This window comes from Podarcis liolepis (genome assembly GCF_965112155.1).
Source record: "Podarcis liolepis genome assembly, chromosome: 12".
NCBI classification, from domain to species: domain Eukaryota; kingdom Metazoa; phylum Chordata; class Lepidosauria; order Squamata; family Lacertidae; genus Podarcis; species Podarcis liolepis.
In genome coordinates this window covers 23792323-23810598 of record NC_139563.1, presented here as the reverse complement: position 1 = coordinate 23810598, position 18276 = coordinate 23792323, and the positions used below count along the sequence as shown (strand labels likewise).

Below are 18276 nucleotides of genomic sequence, written 5' to 3'. Positions count from 1 at the left end.
AAGCTAGGATGTGCAAAATATTTTCCTTTATTTACATGGCTGTATCCATTTTCCCACAAACCGGCATTATTGTTTGGGACGCCTGCAAACAAAAGCAGATACAGTTGTTTCTACAGGGTAGATCCAAAACACTATGCATCCAACTTGAATATTATTATGTTCAGCAGGCTTATCTGTACAGTGGTACCTCTGGTTACGAACTTAACTCGTTCCAGAGGTCCGTTCTTAACCTGAAACCGTTCTTAACCTGAGGTACCACTTTAGCTAATGGGGCCTCCCGCTTCTGTTGCGCCATCGCCACACGATTTCTGTTCTCATCCTGAGGTAAAGTTCTTGGAGTCTGTAACCCGAAGTGTTTGTAACCCGAGGTACCACTGCACATTGCTTTCTCCATGTTAAGCCACAAACCTCATTCTAAGGGGGCCAGTGCAGATAGAAATCATCATTGTGATTCACATGGGCCCTTGGCTGAACTGTGCATTGCCTTGCACATTCATTTTGCAAGTCCCTCAGTGACAAGTATCTATTTTGTCCTGTTTTTGTTTTGTTTTAGATATACAGTGGTACCTCTGGTTGCGGACATGATCCGTTCCGGGGTGCCATTCGCACCCCAAAAAGTCCATAACCAGAGTGGTGCTTCTGTGCATGTGCAAAGCACGATAGAGTGCTTCTGCACATACGCAAACCGTGCAGAACGCTTCTGCGCATGTGTGAACCACGCAGAATGTTTCTGTGTGTGTGTGTGTGCGTGCGTGGCGAAACCCAGAAGTAAACACTTCCAGGTTGGCCGGGTTCTTAACCCGAAAAAGAAGAGGTATAACTGTATATTATTATTATCATTATCATTATTATTTATACGCCGTCCATCTAACTGGATTGCCCCAGCCACTCTGGGCAGCTTCCAACAAATCAAAAACATTAAGCACATAAAAACATCAAACATAAAAAACTTCCCCATATCTATCCATCTGCTGGGGTTTTTTTAACTACTATTTCCTGTTTTTACTGTACATCGCCTTGAGATGATTGTGTAAAAGGCAATAAATAAATTGATGATGATAATTCCAAACCAGCTACCTGTTCAGTAAAGTTTTAAGGTGCAGTTTTTGCTGCGGGACCAGAGAGATGTGGATGCTCATAGAATTCCCAGGCTAAGCTGCACTTAAAATTTTTTAAAAAAATGTTTCAAGCTTTGCCATCCCCCCCCCCACTGCACCCCACCCACCACCAAGCCTGCTGGTTGTGCAAATTGATGGTACCATCTGGGCTACATTAGCAGAAAACACAGGGAATGATGGGGGCGTTTAAAAATGTGTAAGTGGTTGAAGGTGAACTTGAGACCAGAAACAGTGTGGGCACAGTTTCACATAGACTATGAAAAGGTTTTCAAGGAGCTAGAAGAAAACTTAGAAAGTATCTTATCTGGTGATCCCTGTTCAAGAATCTTGAAAATTTTAATGCGTGATTCTAAAATGCCACCAGCATCATGAACTAAATAAGTGTTGTGTTTATATGCATCTAAAGACATTTTAGCTATTATAAGTAAAAATCTTTTTTTTTAATGCCCATACCTTCAAATCATTCCTCCCCTAATGTGAATTTATCATAGAGTCATGCTATTAGGACAAAGATTTGGAAAGGCATATGCACTCATCTGATCAAGGTTATCTATCACTGATTTTTTTAAATTAAACTGCTGCTGCCTATAATGAATGTATTCAGAAAACTGACCTCCGAAAGGCAGTGTTCAGTTATGAATTGGCCCAAAGAACAGTTCTTATTAAGGTTTTTACTAGCAGATTAGTGTCACCTGTAGCAGCAGAATAGCTTTCAGAGCTATAGATAGGTAACTTCAAAATAGAACATACTGTGCATGTTTGTAAGCAAGAAGGCAAAGTTGGACATATCAGAAATCTCTCACTGCTTGAAAACTAAAGAAATGTTGCTTTACTTTCTCCTGTTTTCCCCCAAACTATACAATAGTAAGAATATTGTCTAGTTAACATGCCATATTTCTGCAGCTTGTCATATAAAGAAGCGTTGAGGTTTCTGTCTGAAAAGTGTTGTTAATAAAATGCATTTGATATATATTTTAATAAAATGGAACATGAGTGAGGTATCAGTTGTCTCAGTGAGGCCCCAAAGTTTTCAGAAATGCAAAAAAACCCAAAAACATTTTGTTGCAAGATCCACTCGTAAATAATACATATCAAAAGAATGTTGCTGTATTATTATTTTTTCTATCTCGCTTTAACTCTTTCCCCCAACAAAAATCTCTTTGTCAATAGGTTCATTTTATGAAATGGTTCAAAGCTTTCCTCGAGTGGAGGAGAACATTCGCGTGGATTCCTACAGATACAGCCACAGATGGAAACGGCATTCAGAGTTCCTCAAGTCAGTAGACACCAACAGAGCCAGTGTGGGGCAGGACTCTTCAGAACCTGGGGGCTTCACAGATCTGCTGCTTGATGACACACACGACAACACTACCCAGATTGAGGTAGGGAGCTCTTGATCTTCGTTCTCTTGCCTTAAGATACCTGCATGGTGAGGAGGGGATATGAAAACTTGTCACCATATAGGGATTGTTAGGGGCTAGGGAGCAGGGACTCCTCAGGCTCAGGGGCTGAATGTGTCTCTCCAGGCCACACTTCTCACCAGAGTGGAATGCGCCCTTGAACACATAGAGAGGAGTGTGTGAGTTTGTAGAAACTGGACTACTGTCAGAGGTTGTAATGTTTACATTATTTGCACTGTCCACTTTTGCCTCTGGCTCTGTCCAACACTGGCATGTGGCCCCCAGAAGGAAATGTGGCCCTGGGCTGAAAAAGGTTCCCTGCTGTGTAACGATGCTACACACACACACACACATACACACATTAACAAGCTTTGTGCCCCAAACTTTTTGTGTTAGATCCAGTTTCCTTCCCACTATTGTTTTTTTCTTAAAGGCTTCGCTGCACGATAAAGAAACTTGCTAATGCTTCCATGTCTGGGTGGCTTCTATTCTAAATCCTTATTGTAACAACCATAGTAGTCCACTCTTGATATACGAGCAGGTCCTTAATGGATAACCACAGTAGAGGTAGCTGTGTGCTTGTGCCTGTTCTGAATAACCATCATTTCTCCCAATGCTTTATGCTCATCAAAAGCCCCACACTGTGGCATTGATCTTAGTTGCTTTTCTTTTTCACATTTTCCTGTTTATGTTTTGGATTATAGTCTCTTATTTATATTGAATGATATTCCTACGAAGTGAGATTCCATTTTTTTAAAAATCAGACATTTTTCTCCAGTATAATGCAATGTACTTTGATATAGTGCCAAAATATAGCTAGATTTACATTGTTAGTATCTCCTCACCCATTTCCTTAGGTTACAGTTTTTTTAAAAAAATGGCGTCCCTCCTTCCTCTGCATGCTCCAATTCCCCCTCTGACAGCCCATTTCATTGCAAACTGTTGTTTGGTTATACATGCAAACTGAGCAAATAATGGCTTGTGAAATCTATCATTTGTTTCTAAATCAGCTTGGTTTGAAGGCAACCATAGTTTGTCTAGATGTAATGGCACACTATGGTTTACCAAAAATTAGAGCCAGCTCACTGGGCTCTCATGCCAGGCCAATACTGATGTTATGCTAAAGCATTGTTTAGCTTTCTGTGGAAGAGTGCAGGGAGCCCTGGGACTGCATACTCCTCCTTCTCTCTCTCCCACTAGCACATGTGAGAGGAGATCAGAATATAAAATCATAGAGTTGGAATAGACCATAAGGGCCATCGGGTCCAACCCCCTGCCAAGCAGGAAACACCATCAGAGCACTCCTGACATATGGTTGTCAAGCCTCTGCTTAAAGACCTCCAAAGTAGGAGACTCCACCACACTCCTTGGCAGCAAATTCCACTGTCAAACAGCTCTTACTGTCAGGAAGTTCTTCCTAATGTTTAGGTGGAATCTTCTTTCTTGTAGTTTGGATCCATTGCTCCGTGTCCGCTTCTCTGGAGCAGCAGAAAACAACCTTTCTCCCTCCTCTATATGACATCCTTTTATATATTTGAACATGGCTATCATATCACCCCTTAACCTCCTCTTCTCCAGGCTAAACATGCCCAGCTCCCTTAGCCGTTCCTCATAAGGCATCATTTCCAGGCCTTTGACCATTTTGGTTGCCCTCCTCTGGACACGTTCAAGTTTGTCAGTGTCCTTCTTGAACTGTGGTGCCCAGAACTGGACACAGTACTCCAGGTGAGGTCAGACCAGAGCAGAATACAGTGGCACTATTACTTCCCTTGATCTAGATGCTATACTCCTATTGATGCAGCCCAGAATTGCATTGGCTTTTTTAGCTGCCGCATCACACTGTTGGCTCATGTCAAGTTTGTGGTCAACCAAGACTCCTAGATCCTTTTCACATGTACTGCTCTCAAGCCAGGTGTCACCCATCTTGTATTTGTGCCTCTCATTTTTTTTGCCCAAGTGCAATACTTTACATTTCTTCCTGTTAAAGTTCATCTTGTTTGTTTTGGCCCAGTTCTCTAATCTGTCAAGGTCGTTTTGAAGTGTGATCCTGTCCTCTGGGGTGTTAGCCACCCCTCCCAGTTTGGTGTCATTTGCAAATTTGATCAGGATTCCCTTGAGTCCATCATCCAAGTCGTTGATAAAGATGTTGAATAAGACCGGGCCCAAGACAGAACCCTGTGGCACCCCACTAGTCACTCTTCTCCAGGATGAAGAGGAACCATTGATGAGCACCCTTTGGGTTCGGTCAGTCAGCCAGTTACAAATCCACTGAGTGGTAGCATAGTCAAGACCGCATTTTACCAGCTTCTTTACAAGAATATCATGGGGCACCTTGTCGAATGCCTTGCTGAAATCAAGGTAGGCTACATCCACTACATTGCCTTCATCTACCAGGCTTGCAATTTTGTCAAAAAACGAGATCAGGTTAGTCTGACATGACTTATTTTTCAGAAATCCATGCTGACTATTGGTGATCACAGCATTCCTTTCTAGGTGCTCACAGACTGTTTGCTTAATGATCTGCTCCAGAATCTTCCCTGGTATTGATGTCAGACTGACTGGGCGATAATTATTTGGGTCCTCTCTTTTCCCCTTTTTGAAAATAGGGACAACATTTGCCCTCCTCCAGTCTGCCGGGACTTCGCCTGTTCTCCAGGAATTCTCAAAGATGACTGCCAGTGGTTCTGAGATCACATCTGCCAGTTCTTTTAAAACTCTTGGATGCAGTTCATCTGGCCCTGGAGACTTGAATACATCTAAACTAGCCAAGTATTATTGTACTATCTCCTTAGTTATTCTGGGCTGTGTTTCCTCTGCTGAATCATTTGCTCCAAATTCTTCAGGTCGGGCATTGTTTTCTTTATCGGAGAAGACTGAGGCAAAGAAGGCATTGAGGAGTTCAGCCCTTTCTGTGTCCCCTGTTTGCATTTCACCATCTTCTCCTCTGAGTGACCCCACTGTTTCTTTGTTCTTCCTTTTGCTACGGACATACCCATAAAAGCCTTTTTTTGCTGCTTTTAACCTCTCTAGCAAGCCTGAGTTCATTCTGTGCTTTAGCTTTTCTGACTTTGTGTCTACATGTGCTGGCTATTTGTTTGAATTCCTCTTTGGTGGTTTTCCCCCTTTTCCATTTTTTGTACACATCCTTTTTTAATCTTAACTCAGTTAAAAGTTCTTTAGATAGCCACCCTGGCTTCTTTAGGCACCTTCCATGTTTTGGTCTCATTGGTATTGCCTGAAGTTGTGCTTTTACTATCTCCCTCTTAACAAACTCCCAGCCATCATGAACTCCCTTTCCTTTTAGTATTACTGTCCATGGGATCTCACCCAGCATTTCCCTAAGTTTTATGAAGTCGGCTTTCTTAAAGTCAAGAAATTGAGTCCTAGTATGCTTGGCTGCTCCTTTCCGCTGTATAGTAAACTTCAGAAGAGCATGATCACTCGCGCCTAATGATCTTTCCACTTCTACCCCACTAACCAGGTCATCAACATTGGTTAGGACCAGATCTAAAATGGCTGTTCCTCTTGTTGCTTCTCCCACTTTCTGGACAATGAAGTTGTCTGCAAGGCCAGTGAGGAATCTGTTTGACCTTATGCTCTTGGCTGAGGTTGACATCCAACAAATATCCGGGTAATTGAAGTCCCCCATTACTACTATCTCCCTTCCTTTTGCATGCTTGGCCATCTGTTCCAGGAAGGCATCATCTATGTCCTCCGTTTGGCTTGGGGATCTATAGTAAACTCCCACAATGAGGTCTCTGTTATTCTTCTCTCCCTTAATTTTGACCCAAATGCTCTCACTTTGGCTTTGAGGTTCTAAATCTTGGATCTCTTCACAGGTATACACATCCCTGACATATAACGCCACTCCTCCTCCTTTCTTGTCTGGTCTGTTTCTCTGAAATAGATTGTATCCCTCCATTATTACATTCCAATCGTGGGACTTATCCCACCAGGTTTCAGTGGTGCCTATTATGTCATATTTAGTTTGCTGTACCAAGAGCTCAAGCTCATCTTGTTTATTTCCCATGCTTTGCGCATTAGTGTACAGACATTGAAGAATATTATGTCCTTAACCAGATTTCCCTGGGAATCCCAGTTAGATAAAAACACTATATAATTTAAACAAGACAGGATCAAACTCTAGTAAGATCCTGAAGTGTTCACCAACTAGAACTTAAACTAACCAAAGTCCCCCCCCCTCCACGTTTTGGGTGTAGTGGGGAAACTCTGGTTAGATTAAAACAAGAAATAGAGGAGTTTGCTCATTTTCTTTGCTGCATGCCGGAGGCATAGATGATATGGGGGAATGCACAAGCCTGATGCTAGCTGCAGCTCATTGATGTGATGCTAAGCCATGGTTTACCATTATGTTCAGACCACTGCCCTGAGTTATAATTGCTGCAAGAATTAAATGACCTACATACTAGGTATAAATTCCAAAGGCAGGGATTTCATTTCTTGAAAAAGGATTTGCTGCTTGAACTGTGCTCATAACACTGCTATAGTTATCATGATGTATATAGAAAAACAACCACAATAAACGCTCTTGATATATATGACTACGCTTGCTTAGATGTCACACTAAGCCAACTTAGCTCAACAATGCATAGCGTAGTGATGAAAGGGACAGGGGAAGAGCAAAGCAGCTCCATGCTCTTCTCTTGGGAGTCGAACACACAGGAAGTTGCCATATACTGAGTCAAGGCTTTGATCTACTTAGCTCAGTATTGTGCACTGACCAGCAGCAGCTCTTCAGGGTTTCAGGAAAAGGACTTCCTGTCCCAGACTCCCAGCCCTACCTGGATTGAACCTGGGAACTTCTGTATGCAAAGCAGATGCTCTGCCACAGACCAGACTGGTCCCACACTTACCATGTCATATGAACCAGGTAATTACTTAGAATGGATTGCCATTACAGCATCTCTGGAACTGCAAATTTTGTGGTTGGGGAGTTTGGAATGTAATTTCTCTTGTAAGTAGGGATGGACACTGGCGTTCACTGTTCAATTCTTTTCTGTCCTATTTCTGCTGTAATTTGTGGTTTATTTATTTTTTAACCACTTGTGTGAATAGCAAACTGAAACCATTTTTCTTTCTCAAAACACACATTTTAAAATGCATATATATATCAGGAAGTGTGAAGCCAGAAGGTAGCCTTAGTATGGGATGCGAGGATCCGTTGGTTCATAATGGAATTCTCAAATATCAGATTAATCAACCATCCCTATTAGTTAAGTGTAATCTCAAAGTTGACAGCCGGGCTAGAAATATTAAAACAAGAGTGTATGTGTCTGTCTCTCTTTGAAGCAGACACTTCCTCCCATCCATTCCCACCTGGAACACAATTGAGTTAGAGATCACACCTTTGAGGCAATTAAGCCATGTCACTTTACAGTTTAGAAATTAAGCTCTGGAAGGAGCAGACAGCAATCAGTGGGGGGCATCTTCTTTCTGTAAAACTTTTGAGTTAATTGCACATGAAAGCAGCTTCTCATTCCACCCCTTCCAGCCCTCTTCAAAACTGCAAACAGCTCAGATTACCTTCACAGTTCAATTCACACTCAACAATGACTCAGTTACAGGATTCTTTTTTTAAAAAAAAAAGAGAGAGAGAGAGATAAAACAGCTGACTTTGCCAACACAGGGGTGTCATTTAGGAGTGATTATGGAGGATACGGACTCAGTGCTGTGCTGAGCAGGGCAGGAGTGAATTAATATTTTCAAAACAAACAGTTTAAGGCATATGAACAGAAGCTGTTTCATGTGTGGATTATTTCTTCTGGCTTCTCCCCCAACCTCTGCAAGTGTGCAGCTGCATGAAATGGCTTCTGCGCATGTGCAGCTATTTGGACGTGGAAGCCGTTAATCACACTTCCATTGAACACGGGGAGGTCCCATTCTCTGCACATCCAATATGCAGTGGTACCTTGGAACTCAAACGGCTTGGCTCCCAAACAAATCGACTCCCGAACACCACAAACCCAGAAGTGAGTGTGAACTTTTTTTGGATGCCGAACATCCAATGCGGCTTCTGCAGCTTCTGATTGAGTGCAGGAAGCTCCTGCAGCCAATCGAAAGCCGTGCCTTGGTTTTCGAACCATTTCAGAGTCAAACGGACTCCCAGAACGGATTAAATTTGAGAACCAAGGTACCACTGTACGTACACACAAGCCATTTCAGGCAGCTTCAAGTCACACTTGCTTGGGACATCTGTTGAGGCAAGTAGACATGACTTAAAGCCCTCTGCAGAGCATGGGAAGGTTGGGGTTGGACTTACACAGGGAAGTTGTGGGGAGGATGCAACTAAGTTACATAGGCAAGTAAGTTGTGCACTTTCAAATATTGCAGAATTTTGGGGGTGGGGGTTGTTCCCTCCGCCAGTACCAAGATTAAGCGTTGGAATTATCTGTGGGCAGCATCATTTTCCTTGTGGTAGCTTACTGTTCAATAATTAAAATGTAATGGAAATGGAATCTACTCCAGAGCATAGTATGTTGCTGCTTTGAATAAAATTTCTACGTGGATGCTGAGACCAGTTGGTAATTGAAAGCAAAGGTTTTTTCTGTTGTTCCTAAGGGACTGCAGAAAAACAAATTTGCCATATTCTTCTTAGGAAACTATTCTGTTATGCTGAAGAGTCCCAGGTGCTGTATTAAATTGTTTTCATTCAAGCTTTTCAAGAGTTTATTCCAGAAAATTACCTTGCCATTAAACAGGGAATACAATTTATTCTATGCATAATCAAATCCTCTGTGTTTAGGCAGCAAGAAGGGGTGTGTGTGTGTGTGTCTGTTTGTGTATGTAGAAGGAGGAGAACAATTTTTGTCTCCCTAACGCAGAGTTAAAAGAAGAGTTGAAGCTTTTTCAAAGCGTGTTGATTTTTTAATATGTTAATCACAATCAAATGTAAATCACATGCATTTCTGTTATATCCTTCACCTTCCCTTTTCTTTTAAGGTGCTTTTAATAAAGAAAAATGGGAAAGTGAATTTTTTTTTACCATTCATAAATAAAAAAAGAAGCTTGGCATTTGGATCTGAAACCAGAATTCTTATGGGATTGTAATTCATTTACATCTATATATACCGTCCATCTGGTTTTTTGTTCACCTCGTGATGTCATATGTTCCTAGGCAGCTGATGAACTAATATATCACTGTCTTATTTTCTTCTAGGCCTCTTCCCCCCTACTTCCCAATTACATTTGTTAAGTTAGTATTGACAAATATGCTTGGTAGGTAAGAGGTCTGGGTTAGCTGGTCTAATTTTCTTTATAGCGAACTTTGCAGCGGATTAAGATAGCAAAAGGTCTAACAGGAACTAGCTTGTAATAATGGTCACAAATATTCTGATCATGAAGGAATTTTTGAGATTAACTAAGGAGTATTTGAGGGGACGCGGGTGGCGCTGTGGGTAAAACCTCAGTGCCTAGGACTTGCCAATTGCATAGTCGGTGGTTCGAATCCCCGCGGCGGGGTGCGCGCCCGTCGTTCGGTCCCAGCGCCTGCCAACCTAGCAGTTCGAAAGCACCCCCGGGAGCAAGTAGATAAATAGGGACCGCTTACCAGCGGGAAGGTAAACGGCGTTCCGTGTGCTGCGCTGGCTCGCCAGATGCAGCTTGTCACGCTGGCCACGTGACCCGGAAGTGTCTGCGGACAGCGCTGGCTCCCGGCCTCTAGAGTGAGATGAGCGCACAACCCTAGAGTCTGTCAAGACTGGCCCGTACGGGCAGGGGTACCTTTACCTTTACCTTAAGGAGTATTTGTGCAGTAAGACGCACTGATCATTTTAAGGAGTAAGCTCAGCAGCACTCAGTTGGGCATTAGGAAAAACCTCTTGACAGTAAGAGCAGTTTGACTGTGATGCAAACTATCTCGGGGTGTGCGTGTGCTCATTTATTTCACTTGCTGGAGACCTTCAGGCAGAAGCTGGGCATCTGTTCAGGATGCTCCAACTCTGGATTTCCTGCTATAATTTTAGTAAGGCAAACACCTCCTTGGATGCCTTGCATCAAGCAGTGTTTTAATATTTATTTAAAATATTTATATACCAGTTGATTGTAAAAACACACACTCACAAAAAAACACACCCAGAAAAACTTATCAGCAGTGTACAATGAATATGAAAGCCCAGCTACTCCTGAGAAACTCCATTTCTGCAATCATTCTAGGCCTGGAGGCAAAGTCTTCTCTGAGGGAAACGAATCTATTTTCTTGATATGTTGCCTCTCCCTGGGAGCGATGGCTGGGCATTCTTCTTCCTCAGAACTCTTCTGCTCTGTCCCAGCAGATTAGGCCTCTCAGCCTTTCTTGTCCTCCACAGGCTGGGAAGGCCCAGTCCCTGGGTCCAGGGGCGCAGGAAGGGGGCGGGGGGCAGTCTGCCCCAGGTGTCATCCCTGGGGGTATGTGTGACAAAATCCCCTGGGTGGATCGCCGCACTGCCCTGCTGGGTGCCTCTCCAGATACCTGAGCAGCTAGCTCTGCTGCTGCCTGAGTCTCCTGTCTGGGCACATCTGGGGCAGGGGGCTTCATCAAGCAGACTCTGCTGCACATCCTCCTCCTTTTCCAAGTTCTTCTCTGGTGCTCCCTGCTCCCAGACCCTCCAACACTTCTCCGATGAAAATAGAGGCATCCCCTCCAACATTTCTCCAATGAGAATAGGGACGTCCTAAGGAAAAGTGGGACATTCCGGAATCAAATCAGAAACCGGGATGGTTTCTGTAAATCTGGGACTGTCCCTGGAAAATAGGGGCGCTTGGAGGGTCTGCACCCCTGCTCTGAATCTGAAGGCTCAGGAGGAACCAGGACAGACTCTGAGCCAGACATAAAGTCTTTTCATCTAGCTCATTGCCCTGACTGTCCAGGTGGCTGGTGGCCTGCTGCTTCCCCCAACTATGCATGTTTCCCTTTTGCCACACGTCCATCCATTTATTCAACTGCATCCTTCCTCACTTCTTCAGGACACCCACCTGTGCTACTGCCCCTGTTCTCTTCTGATGCTTAGGGCGGATGGATGTATGAACCGATGTGTGTGTGTGTGTGTGTGTGTGTGTGTGTGTGTGTGTGTGTCTGCACACTACTGGCATGTCCCTGCTCCCCCCTCAAACGTTGCCTTCAAGTGAATGCAGCCCTTGATGGAAAAACCTGCCCCCATGATAAAGTGACAAGAACCCCTTTATAGAATTCCAGTCTCTGTTGTTTTCTTTAATTCCTCCCCCTTCCTAAATAGGTGTCCATGCTCTTCCCCTGTCGCAGCCAGAATCAGAATGAAGCAACTCCTCTTGGCAACAGTAGAATCGCTTGTTAGAGTGCCGAAACTTAGCTTGTAGGTGAAATGACGGAGGTGGGTTTCCCTTCTGACTCGCTCAGACCAAGCAGCCTTGTTGCTTTCATGGCACACTGCAGCACCACACAGCTATTTAGGGGGGTGGGGCGGATTATAAGGGAAAATCAGAAGTGGTTATCTGGGCAGAAATTAATCCTTCAGGTTCTCGCTTGAAGGTTAAGGAAAGTTCTGAGAGATTCAAAGTTTAAATAGATTCCCACTGATAAAAGGAATTGCAAAGGTAACAGTTTGTACCTCCAGTTTAAAATATTTATTTTTCTGCAAGAGATCTTCAGCCTGCTCATATGAGGTATCTTGCTGGCACGCAATTGCATATCATGGGCCGGGACGACCCTTCTTTGTACCTTTTTCAGGCCTCACTAGGGATCTTCTCTTGGTTTCAGGGGCTGAGAGAAGGGTGTGGTCCAAACTGGTAGGCAAGGGGTGCCAAACTTTCTGAGCCAGTGAGCGCATTTGGTATTTTGAGAGAGTTCTGTAGGTGCCAGTCATAAAATGGCTGCCATGCAGACATTGAAGAGCATGAAATGGCTTCACGGGGCACTCAGAGGCTATCAGAGTCTTTAGAATCAGGAAGCCTGGACAGAAACTGGATCTGTCCATAGCTGTCAAGGTTTCCCTTTTTCAAAGGGAAATTCCCTTATTCCAAATAGGATTTCTCACAAGAAAAGGGAAAAGTTGACAGCTATGGATCTGTCTAAATCATGTTTTTGCAATGACTTCAGCAAGATGTGTCCACGTTGATCGCTAACTCAAAAAATGGGTCAGCATGGCTTGAGTTTCCTAAGATAAATATGTTTTTCTAAGTTGGATGAATATTTCTACAACTAGTTTGCCAGGTAAATAACAAGCATCATAACCTCCAGAGACTGCTGTGTTAGGTTTGATGCTGCTATCAGTGAATTATGTGGACTCTTTAAGGAAGATAATAAACAGAGACATGGCTGAAAGCCCAGTTTAAGGGGGCGAAAATGGAGAAAATGGAGTCTGAAATATGTGCTTGTCGTGGCTAAACAGAATTAGCTAAATGTTGTGAACAGTTTGAGAAGCACCTCTTGTCAGCTAATGCATTTCATGTGCTGTATGATTGGAAGGGAATGTAAACTGCATTTTTGGGGACCTTTTCAAATCTGACATACTGCACTTCTATCCCTGCACAATACATGAACTTATTTTGAAAGGGTCATGGACAAGTACCTTGTATTTATAAGCAGAGTCCCAGACACAGCTGTGTCACAAAACTGATGCTGTTAAGACTTTTTCACACTTCACATTTTTACTGCCTATGTTATTTACTACATTTGTATCCTGCCCTGCCTGCCCCAGTAAATGTGAAATGTGAATAACTATTGGTAAATAATGGCAACGAAACTAAAGCCTGCCATTTATTGAAGGCTCTTAGTGATTCTTGAAATGTACCACTAAATGTCAGAAGGGATTGAGTTACAAGACATATATTTGACATTTACACCCATGCCATGGTAAATATAAGAACAGGGATGTGGTTTGGTCATTTCCCAAGCCTAATGGACTAAATTTGACATTTTTTTGGTAAATGTCCTCATTCTTTGACTTCTCCTCATCATAACCTGAGAGGTTATGAACAGTTGGTAGAGGTTGGTTGACTGCTCTCCTGCTCGACCCAAAAATGGTTGGGGCTTTTAAAATGTTCAATCTGAAGACTGGAAATATTTCTGCAAACCATCCATCATGACTGTCACCTTCCTCCTCCTCTCCCCCTTCCTAAGTATCTTGAGGAAGATGTAGGGGCAGAAGTGGTAGGAATTCTCATGAGTGCAATGCTAAACATTTCTTCTTAGTTTTTTTAAAAAATTAAAAAACACACATTCATCATCCATTTATGAGAAAAGAAATTGCATTCAAAAATTAATTCAAAGGGGAGAAAAAGATTCATTGAAATTCTCAGAGATGGGGTGCCTTGCTTTTGCTTAGTTTCCTTTCAGTGTGGCCAAGGGGTATTTGTGAGTATCATACTTCCTTTCATCCTGCAAAACCATCTCCCTGGTGGTCTGCACTTTGCAGTCTTTCTGTGTACTTGCATTTCCTGAAAAGCTCATGCTGGCTTCAGCTCAGCTTTCCTGTAAGCATAGGAAGGTGAGGAGGCTGCCTACATTGTGCCTGAGAGCTGCCCATTGTTCTTGCTGCTTAAGTGAATTCCTTTTTTTACTTCTGAAGAAGTCAGCGCAGAAAGATTTAAGATAAAAGGAAGATTTTACCTTAAAAACAAAATCAGCGACCACAGTGATCTCAAGCACTCAGTAGCCAGACTTCCCGCCTTCCTGTGCTTCAATTAAAAAAAGCTCAAAGGAAGCTCGCCTGGGATAACTTCTCCCTTGGAGCTTTTTCAGATCAGGGAGCACAGGCAGTTGGGGAGCTTGCAATCATTCCAAAAAGATATTTGTACCCCTAGGGGGTTGAAAATGGACGACCTGTTGTTTACCCCTTGTTGCACGTCACCCCAATTTCTAAGTGAGATTCCAGGGGTTTTAGGAGCTTGCCCAGGATTCAGTTTCCTTGGTATGAGAGACAGCGGAGACTGTGGTGTCTTTATGATAGACGGTTTATTTACACATATATACCATCTGAGTCTACATTAAAGGGGCTCACAACATCAACACCCCAGAAGGTATTGCTTCTCCCATAGGCACAGCCTGGGATTCCAGCAGAAGTCAAGCATGGCTCTCACTCTCTGGCTTCTTCCTGATCCTAGGCCAGTTCTCTAACACACCTCAGCTCTTGCTATTGTCCTTTCAACTACCAGCGAGGTGAGGGAGGAGGGAGTCCACCCATTTGCACTCTGGCACAAAGCAACTTCCTTTCAGATCCATACTTAGGGCCATTACCAAAAAGCTGGCCTGGCTACTTCAACAATGGAATCCCCCAAACTCACAATATATTTGAAATGGCATCCATGTATCCATAAACTGGTCACGGTCATGGGCCTGTGATGTTGGATTAGTTTCTGTCTTACTGTAATTACCCAGTCACTGAGTGTAAAAAGCTTGTTTCCAGTGCTAAGCAACTACCATTTGGGCCACTGCTAGCTGATTAAAACTTTGATTAAACTTGTCTCCAAAGACAATAAGCTAGCGCTTTATCTAAGGGGTGCCCTAGCTTTTATCAACTTTGTGTCAGACAAATGCATTCCAAGAAGTGAATGATTCAGTGTTTCCACTGCAAGTCCTGATAAGCCTCTGATATACGTTCAAGGAATTTGGCACAGGGGGGTAGTTGTGAAGGCAGGGTTCTGTTACGGAATAACAGTTCCCTGTGCTGGCCTTGAGTAAAGCCTTGATCAATGAGAAGGACTGTTGCTACTAATAATCAGGATTTCTCTTCTGCTTTTCACCCTGCTTCAGAGATTACTGTCAGACTGCCATTTATCCAAGGTCACGTGCAAGATCTGACTGCTTGTTCCTTGAATCCACTAGGAGACACTTTGCTTTTTCTCATAACTTGCCAGAGATGTAGCTGCAAGAGGGGAAAGCAGAGATTACAGATTCCACTGTTGTAAATAAAAATATGCCCTTTTCCCTTATGGGGTATCCAAGAGCCCATATAGAGTCCTTACATAGGTTCCCTATTGGTAGGAGAAAATAACAGAGGCCAACCAGAGAATATTGAGAAGCAAAGCAGCTAGTAAGCTTGATCTTTATTAATCTGTTGCAACAGGGTGCTCCCCTCACACGCAGGAGAGGAAGAGGACCCCCAAAAATGCTGTGCAAGGGCTTATAAAGACTTTTGAAATTCCCATCCTCTAGATCAAGACCACCCCCAGAAACATTATGCATACATCACAGAAGGGGTGTAACCTAAGACCACCCCTCAGATACATCCCACCTACATCACAGAAATTTTAATGTTGTTTTTCTCTTGTCCTTGTTTATCTCCTGTCTGGCAGGTTACTTGATTGGATTGCCTGGGGAGCCTGGCCATTCTTTTGTAGTGGTAAAATACTTATTTCCTGGGCCAGGTCACAGGCTCACACCTTATTCAAACAGGCATATCCTTGAGACAGGATTTGTGAGGAAAGAGACAGTGGGGAGGCTTTTCCATTTTTACCATGCAGAGAAACATTTGCTCAGTTTAGGAATCAAAATGGTTCCAGGTTGGTCTTCCTGTGTTGATCTATGTATGTGCAGTTATGAACATTACCATATATCTAAGACCATAAAATTCCTATCACACCACCCACGACACTTTATGCAATGGTTATTAAAAGAAAAACCTTTGTGTATTAAATTTGGCATGCAGAATCTCCAACCTGCAGGGCAAACTGGATCTGGCAGGGATCCTTATTTAGCCTGCAAAGCAGTTTTTCCTGGACTCACCTCCACTTGCCCCCAACACGCCTGCCATTATATATGATATCAGCTGTGGGGCAGATAAATCAATGGCTGTTACTTGTGCCCCCTATATAACATTGCTGCTGAATGTGCATCGCTAAATAATATTTTATATATTTACTTGGATTGCTTTGTTGTTTGCAACTGCTAAAGATACAATATATGAGAATTATGGTAGTGTGTGTGTGTGTGTGTGTGTGTGTGTGTGTGTGTGAGAAAAGTGGCTGCAAAGGAACATTTGAGCGCCTGAAAGTGTGCTTCCAGTTGGAGCACCCGAGTGGAAAGCAGCTTTTGCAGTCAGTGCTGACCAGCTGATCAGCATTGACTGCAAACCTCATTGGGACCAGTTGTGCTTGGGAAACTCTGGACTGCAGCCAAGCACCGTCAAAAACAAAGTCCTCAGTAAGCAATGATCAGCTGATTGGCACTGATTGCAAGCCCCTTTTGCCAGGGATCTTCTTTTGCAAGCTGGTTTGAATTCAAGCTGGGCTGCAGATGAAGAAAAGAAAGAAACAAGTGTGCTCTCCTGATCCTTTCCCTTTGAAGTTGGGTCACCAGGTATCATAGGAAAGTCAGGTGATGGGCAGGTGAGCTGCCTTGCCCACCTGCCAAAGTGGTCAGCGAGAGGTGACGGAGCTGAGGATCTGCACCCTATTCCCCACACCTGTGTTAAAATAGTTTTTTTGTGTGTATTAATTTTTGTATGCCCAAGTCAATTTTTTGAACTTCTCTGTGGATTTCCCAAGACTTTAAATTCTGCCTGGAATGCAGCAGGGAAATGGCCTTTATTTGTGTGGTATTAGGTTAAGAACCAAATCTCATTTATCAGAAGCTTCTTTTTTGTGTTAATGTAGAAAGAAGCCTGTTATTTATCTTAATTAGTCTCAGGCTTGGAAGCCAGGATTAGTGCCGCTTTTCTCTTAAGAAGTGTCATGGGGCACTTTAATTACTGCCTATGCTTTTATGTCCAGTCTGCAGGATATCAAGTTCAGCAATGCAGAGTCTCAGAACACGAGGCTTGTGCACTGGATTAGTATTTACTTATACAAAAAAAGGACAGAGTTGAAACACTGCTTGCCATTCTTCAGGGACCACCCCCATTTCACATTGCCTTTTTTAAGGCTATGTTAGGGCCAGTTTAATTGCCTGACTTAGATTTAGTATCAGGTTACCCTGAATTCTGTCCGTGATGAAGTAACTGTGTGTGGCTTTTGCCATGTGTTCAGATCACAACTGTGCTCTTCCTTGCAATCTTTCAAGAGCGGATTTGTTGGTGCATTGAGCCACAGTCTGAACCTCTGGTCAAAACCCCCTAACACTACGTTGACAGGGACAAAAGCATTCCGCGTCAGAATGAAACAGAATACACCCTCCACTGTGGGCACACATGGGCCTACAATTTCCCCCTGCTCGGAACAGATAACAAATGATATATGGGAGTCAAGTATAAAATCAACAGAAATAGCCTCTATGGATCTAAGACAGACTTCTTCAACAGAAAATAATATTCAGAGTCCACTGGACTCCAGGAAAACGATACCAGAAGAAAATAACAAGTGCAGACAATTGCTGGAGATGTGGAAGTTAAAATGTGAACTTAATACATATGTTGATTAACTGTCCGATGATAAGATCATTTTGGTGCGAGGTGAGGATATTTATAGCAAGAGTAATAAAAAGAAATTGTTATTTAGGGGAACTGAATTTAATTCCAAATTATATTCCAGAAACGTGGGAGATTTCAAGGGGTCAAAAAAATGGATGTAGCGTGCTATATTAGAAGCAAAAAAAAACTTGTTTTGATGAATTGGAGGAGCCGCAAAAAGATTCCATTGAGCACATGGATTGATAATATGGACAGATTAGCTATATACGAACGAATTGCATGTCGACGCAAAATAAGAATGGATAAATATGAAGAAATCTGGAACTAATATTTAAGCGATAAGGCGGATAGTGGTGGGGAGGAGAGAGAGGTGAGGAAATATTGTTTAAAAACATGTAGTCATAGGTATATCAGTGTATCCAAATCTGAATTGTCAAATTG

At 42.9% G+C, this 18276-nt stretch overlaps 2 protein-coding genes across 3 annotated transcripts in view; one reads left to right on the top strand and one right to left on the bottom strand.

Annotated features, from left to right (window-relative positions):
• The window catches only part of PLXDC2 (plexin domain containing 2), a 234388-nt gene that overhangs the window by 94737 nt on the left and 121375 nt on the right, over positions 1 to 18276 (top strand). For both annotated transcript variants that reach the window (XR_014517570.1, XM_083467510.1), the window contains exon 2: positions 2289 to 2500. Coding sequence is in view for 1 of the 2 variants with exons in the window: in XM_083467510.1 (XP_083323636.1) it covers positions 2289 to 2500 (212 nt within the window). In the remaining variant the exon portion in view is untranslated. The remainder of the gene's footprint in view (positions 1 to 2288; positions 2501 to 18276) is intronic.
• On the bottom strand, positions 5001 to 6572 carry LOC310689178 (uncharacterized protein). The gene is made up of 2 exons (XM_083466399.1): positions 5511 to 6572; positions 5001 to 5346 (listed from the first exon to the last, which is right to left on the bottom strand). Exons 1-2 carry the CDS (start codon positions 6546 to 6548, stop codon positions 5311 to 5313), a joined length of 1074 nt encoding a protein of 357 aa, XP_083322525.1. The 5' UTR covers positions 6549 to 6572; the 3' UTR covers positions 5001 to 5310.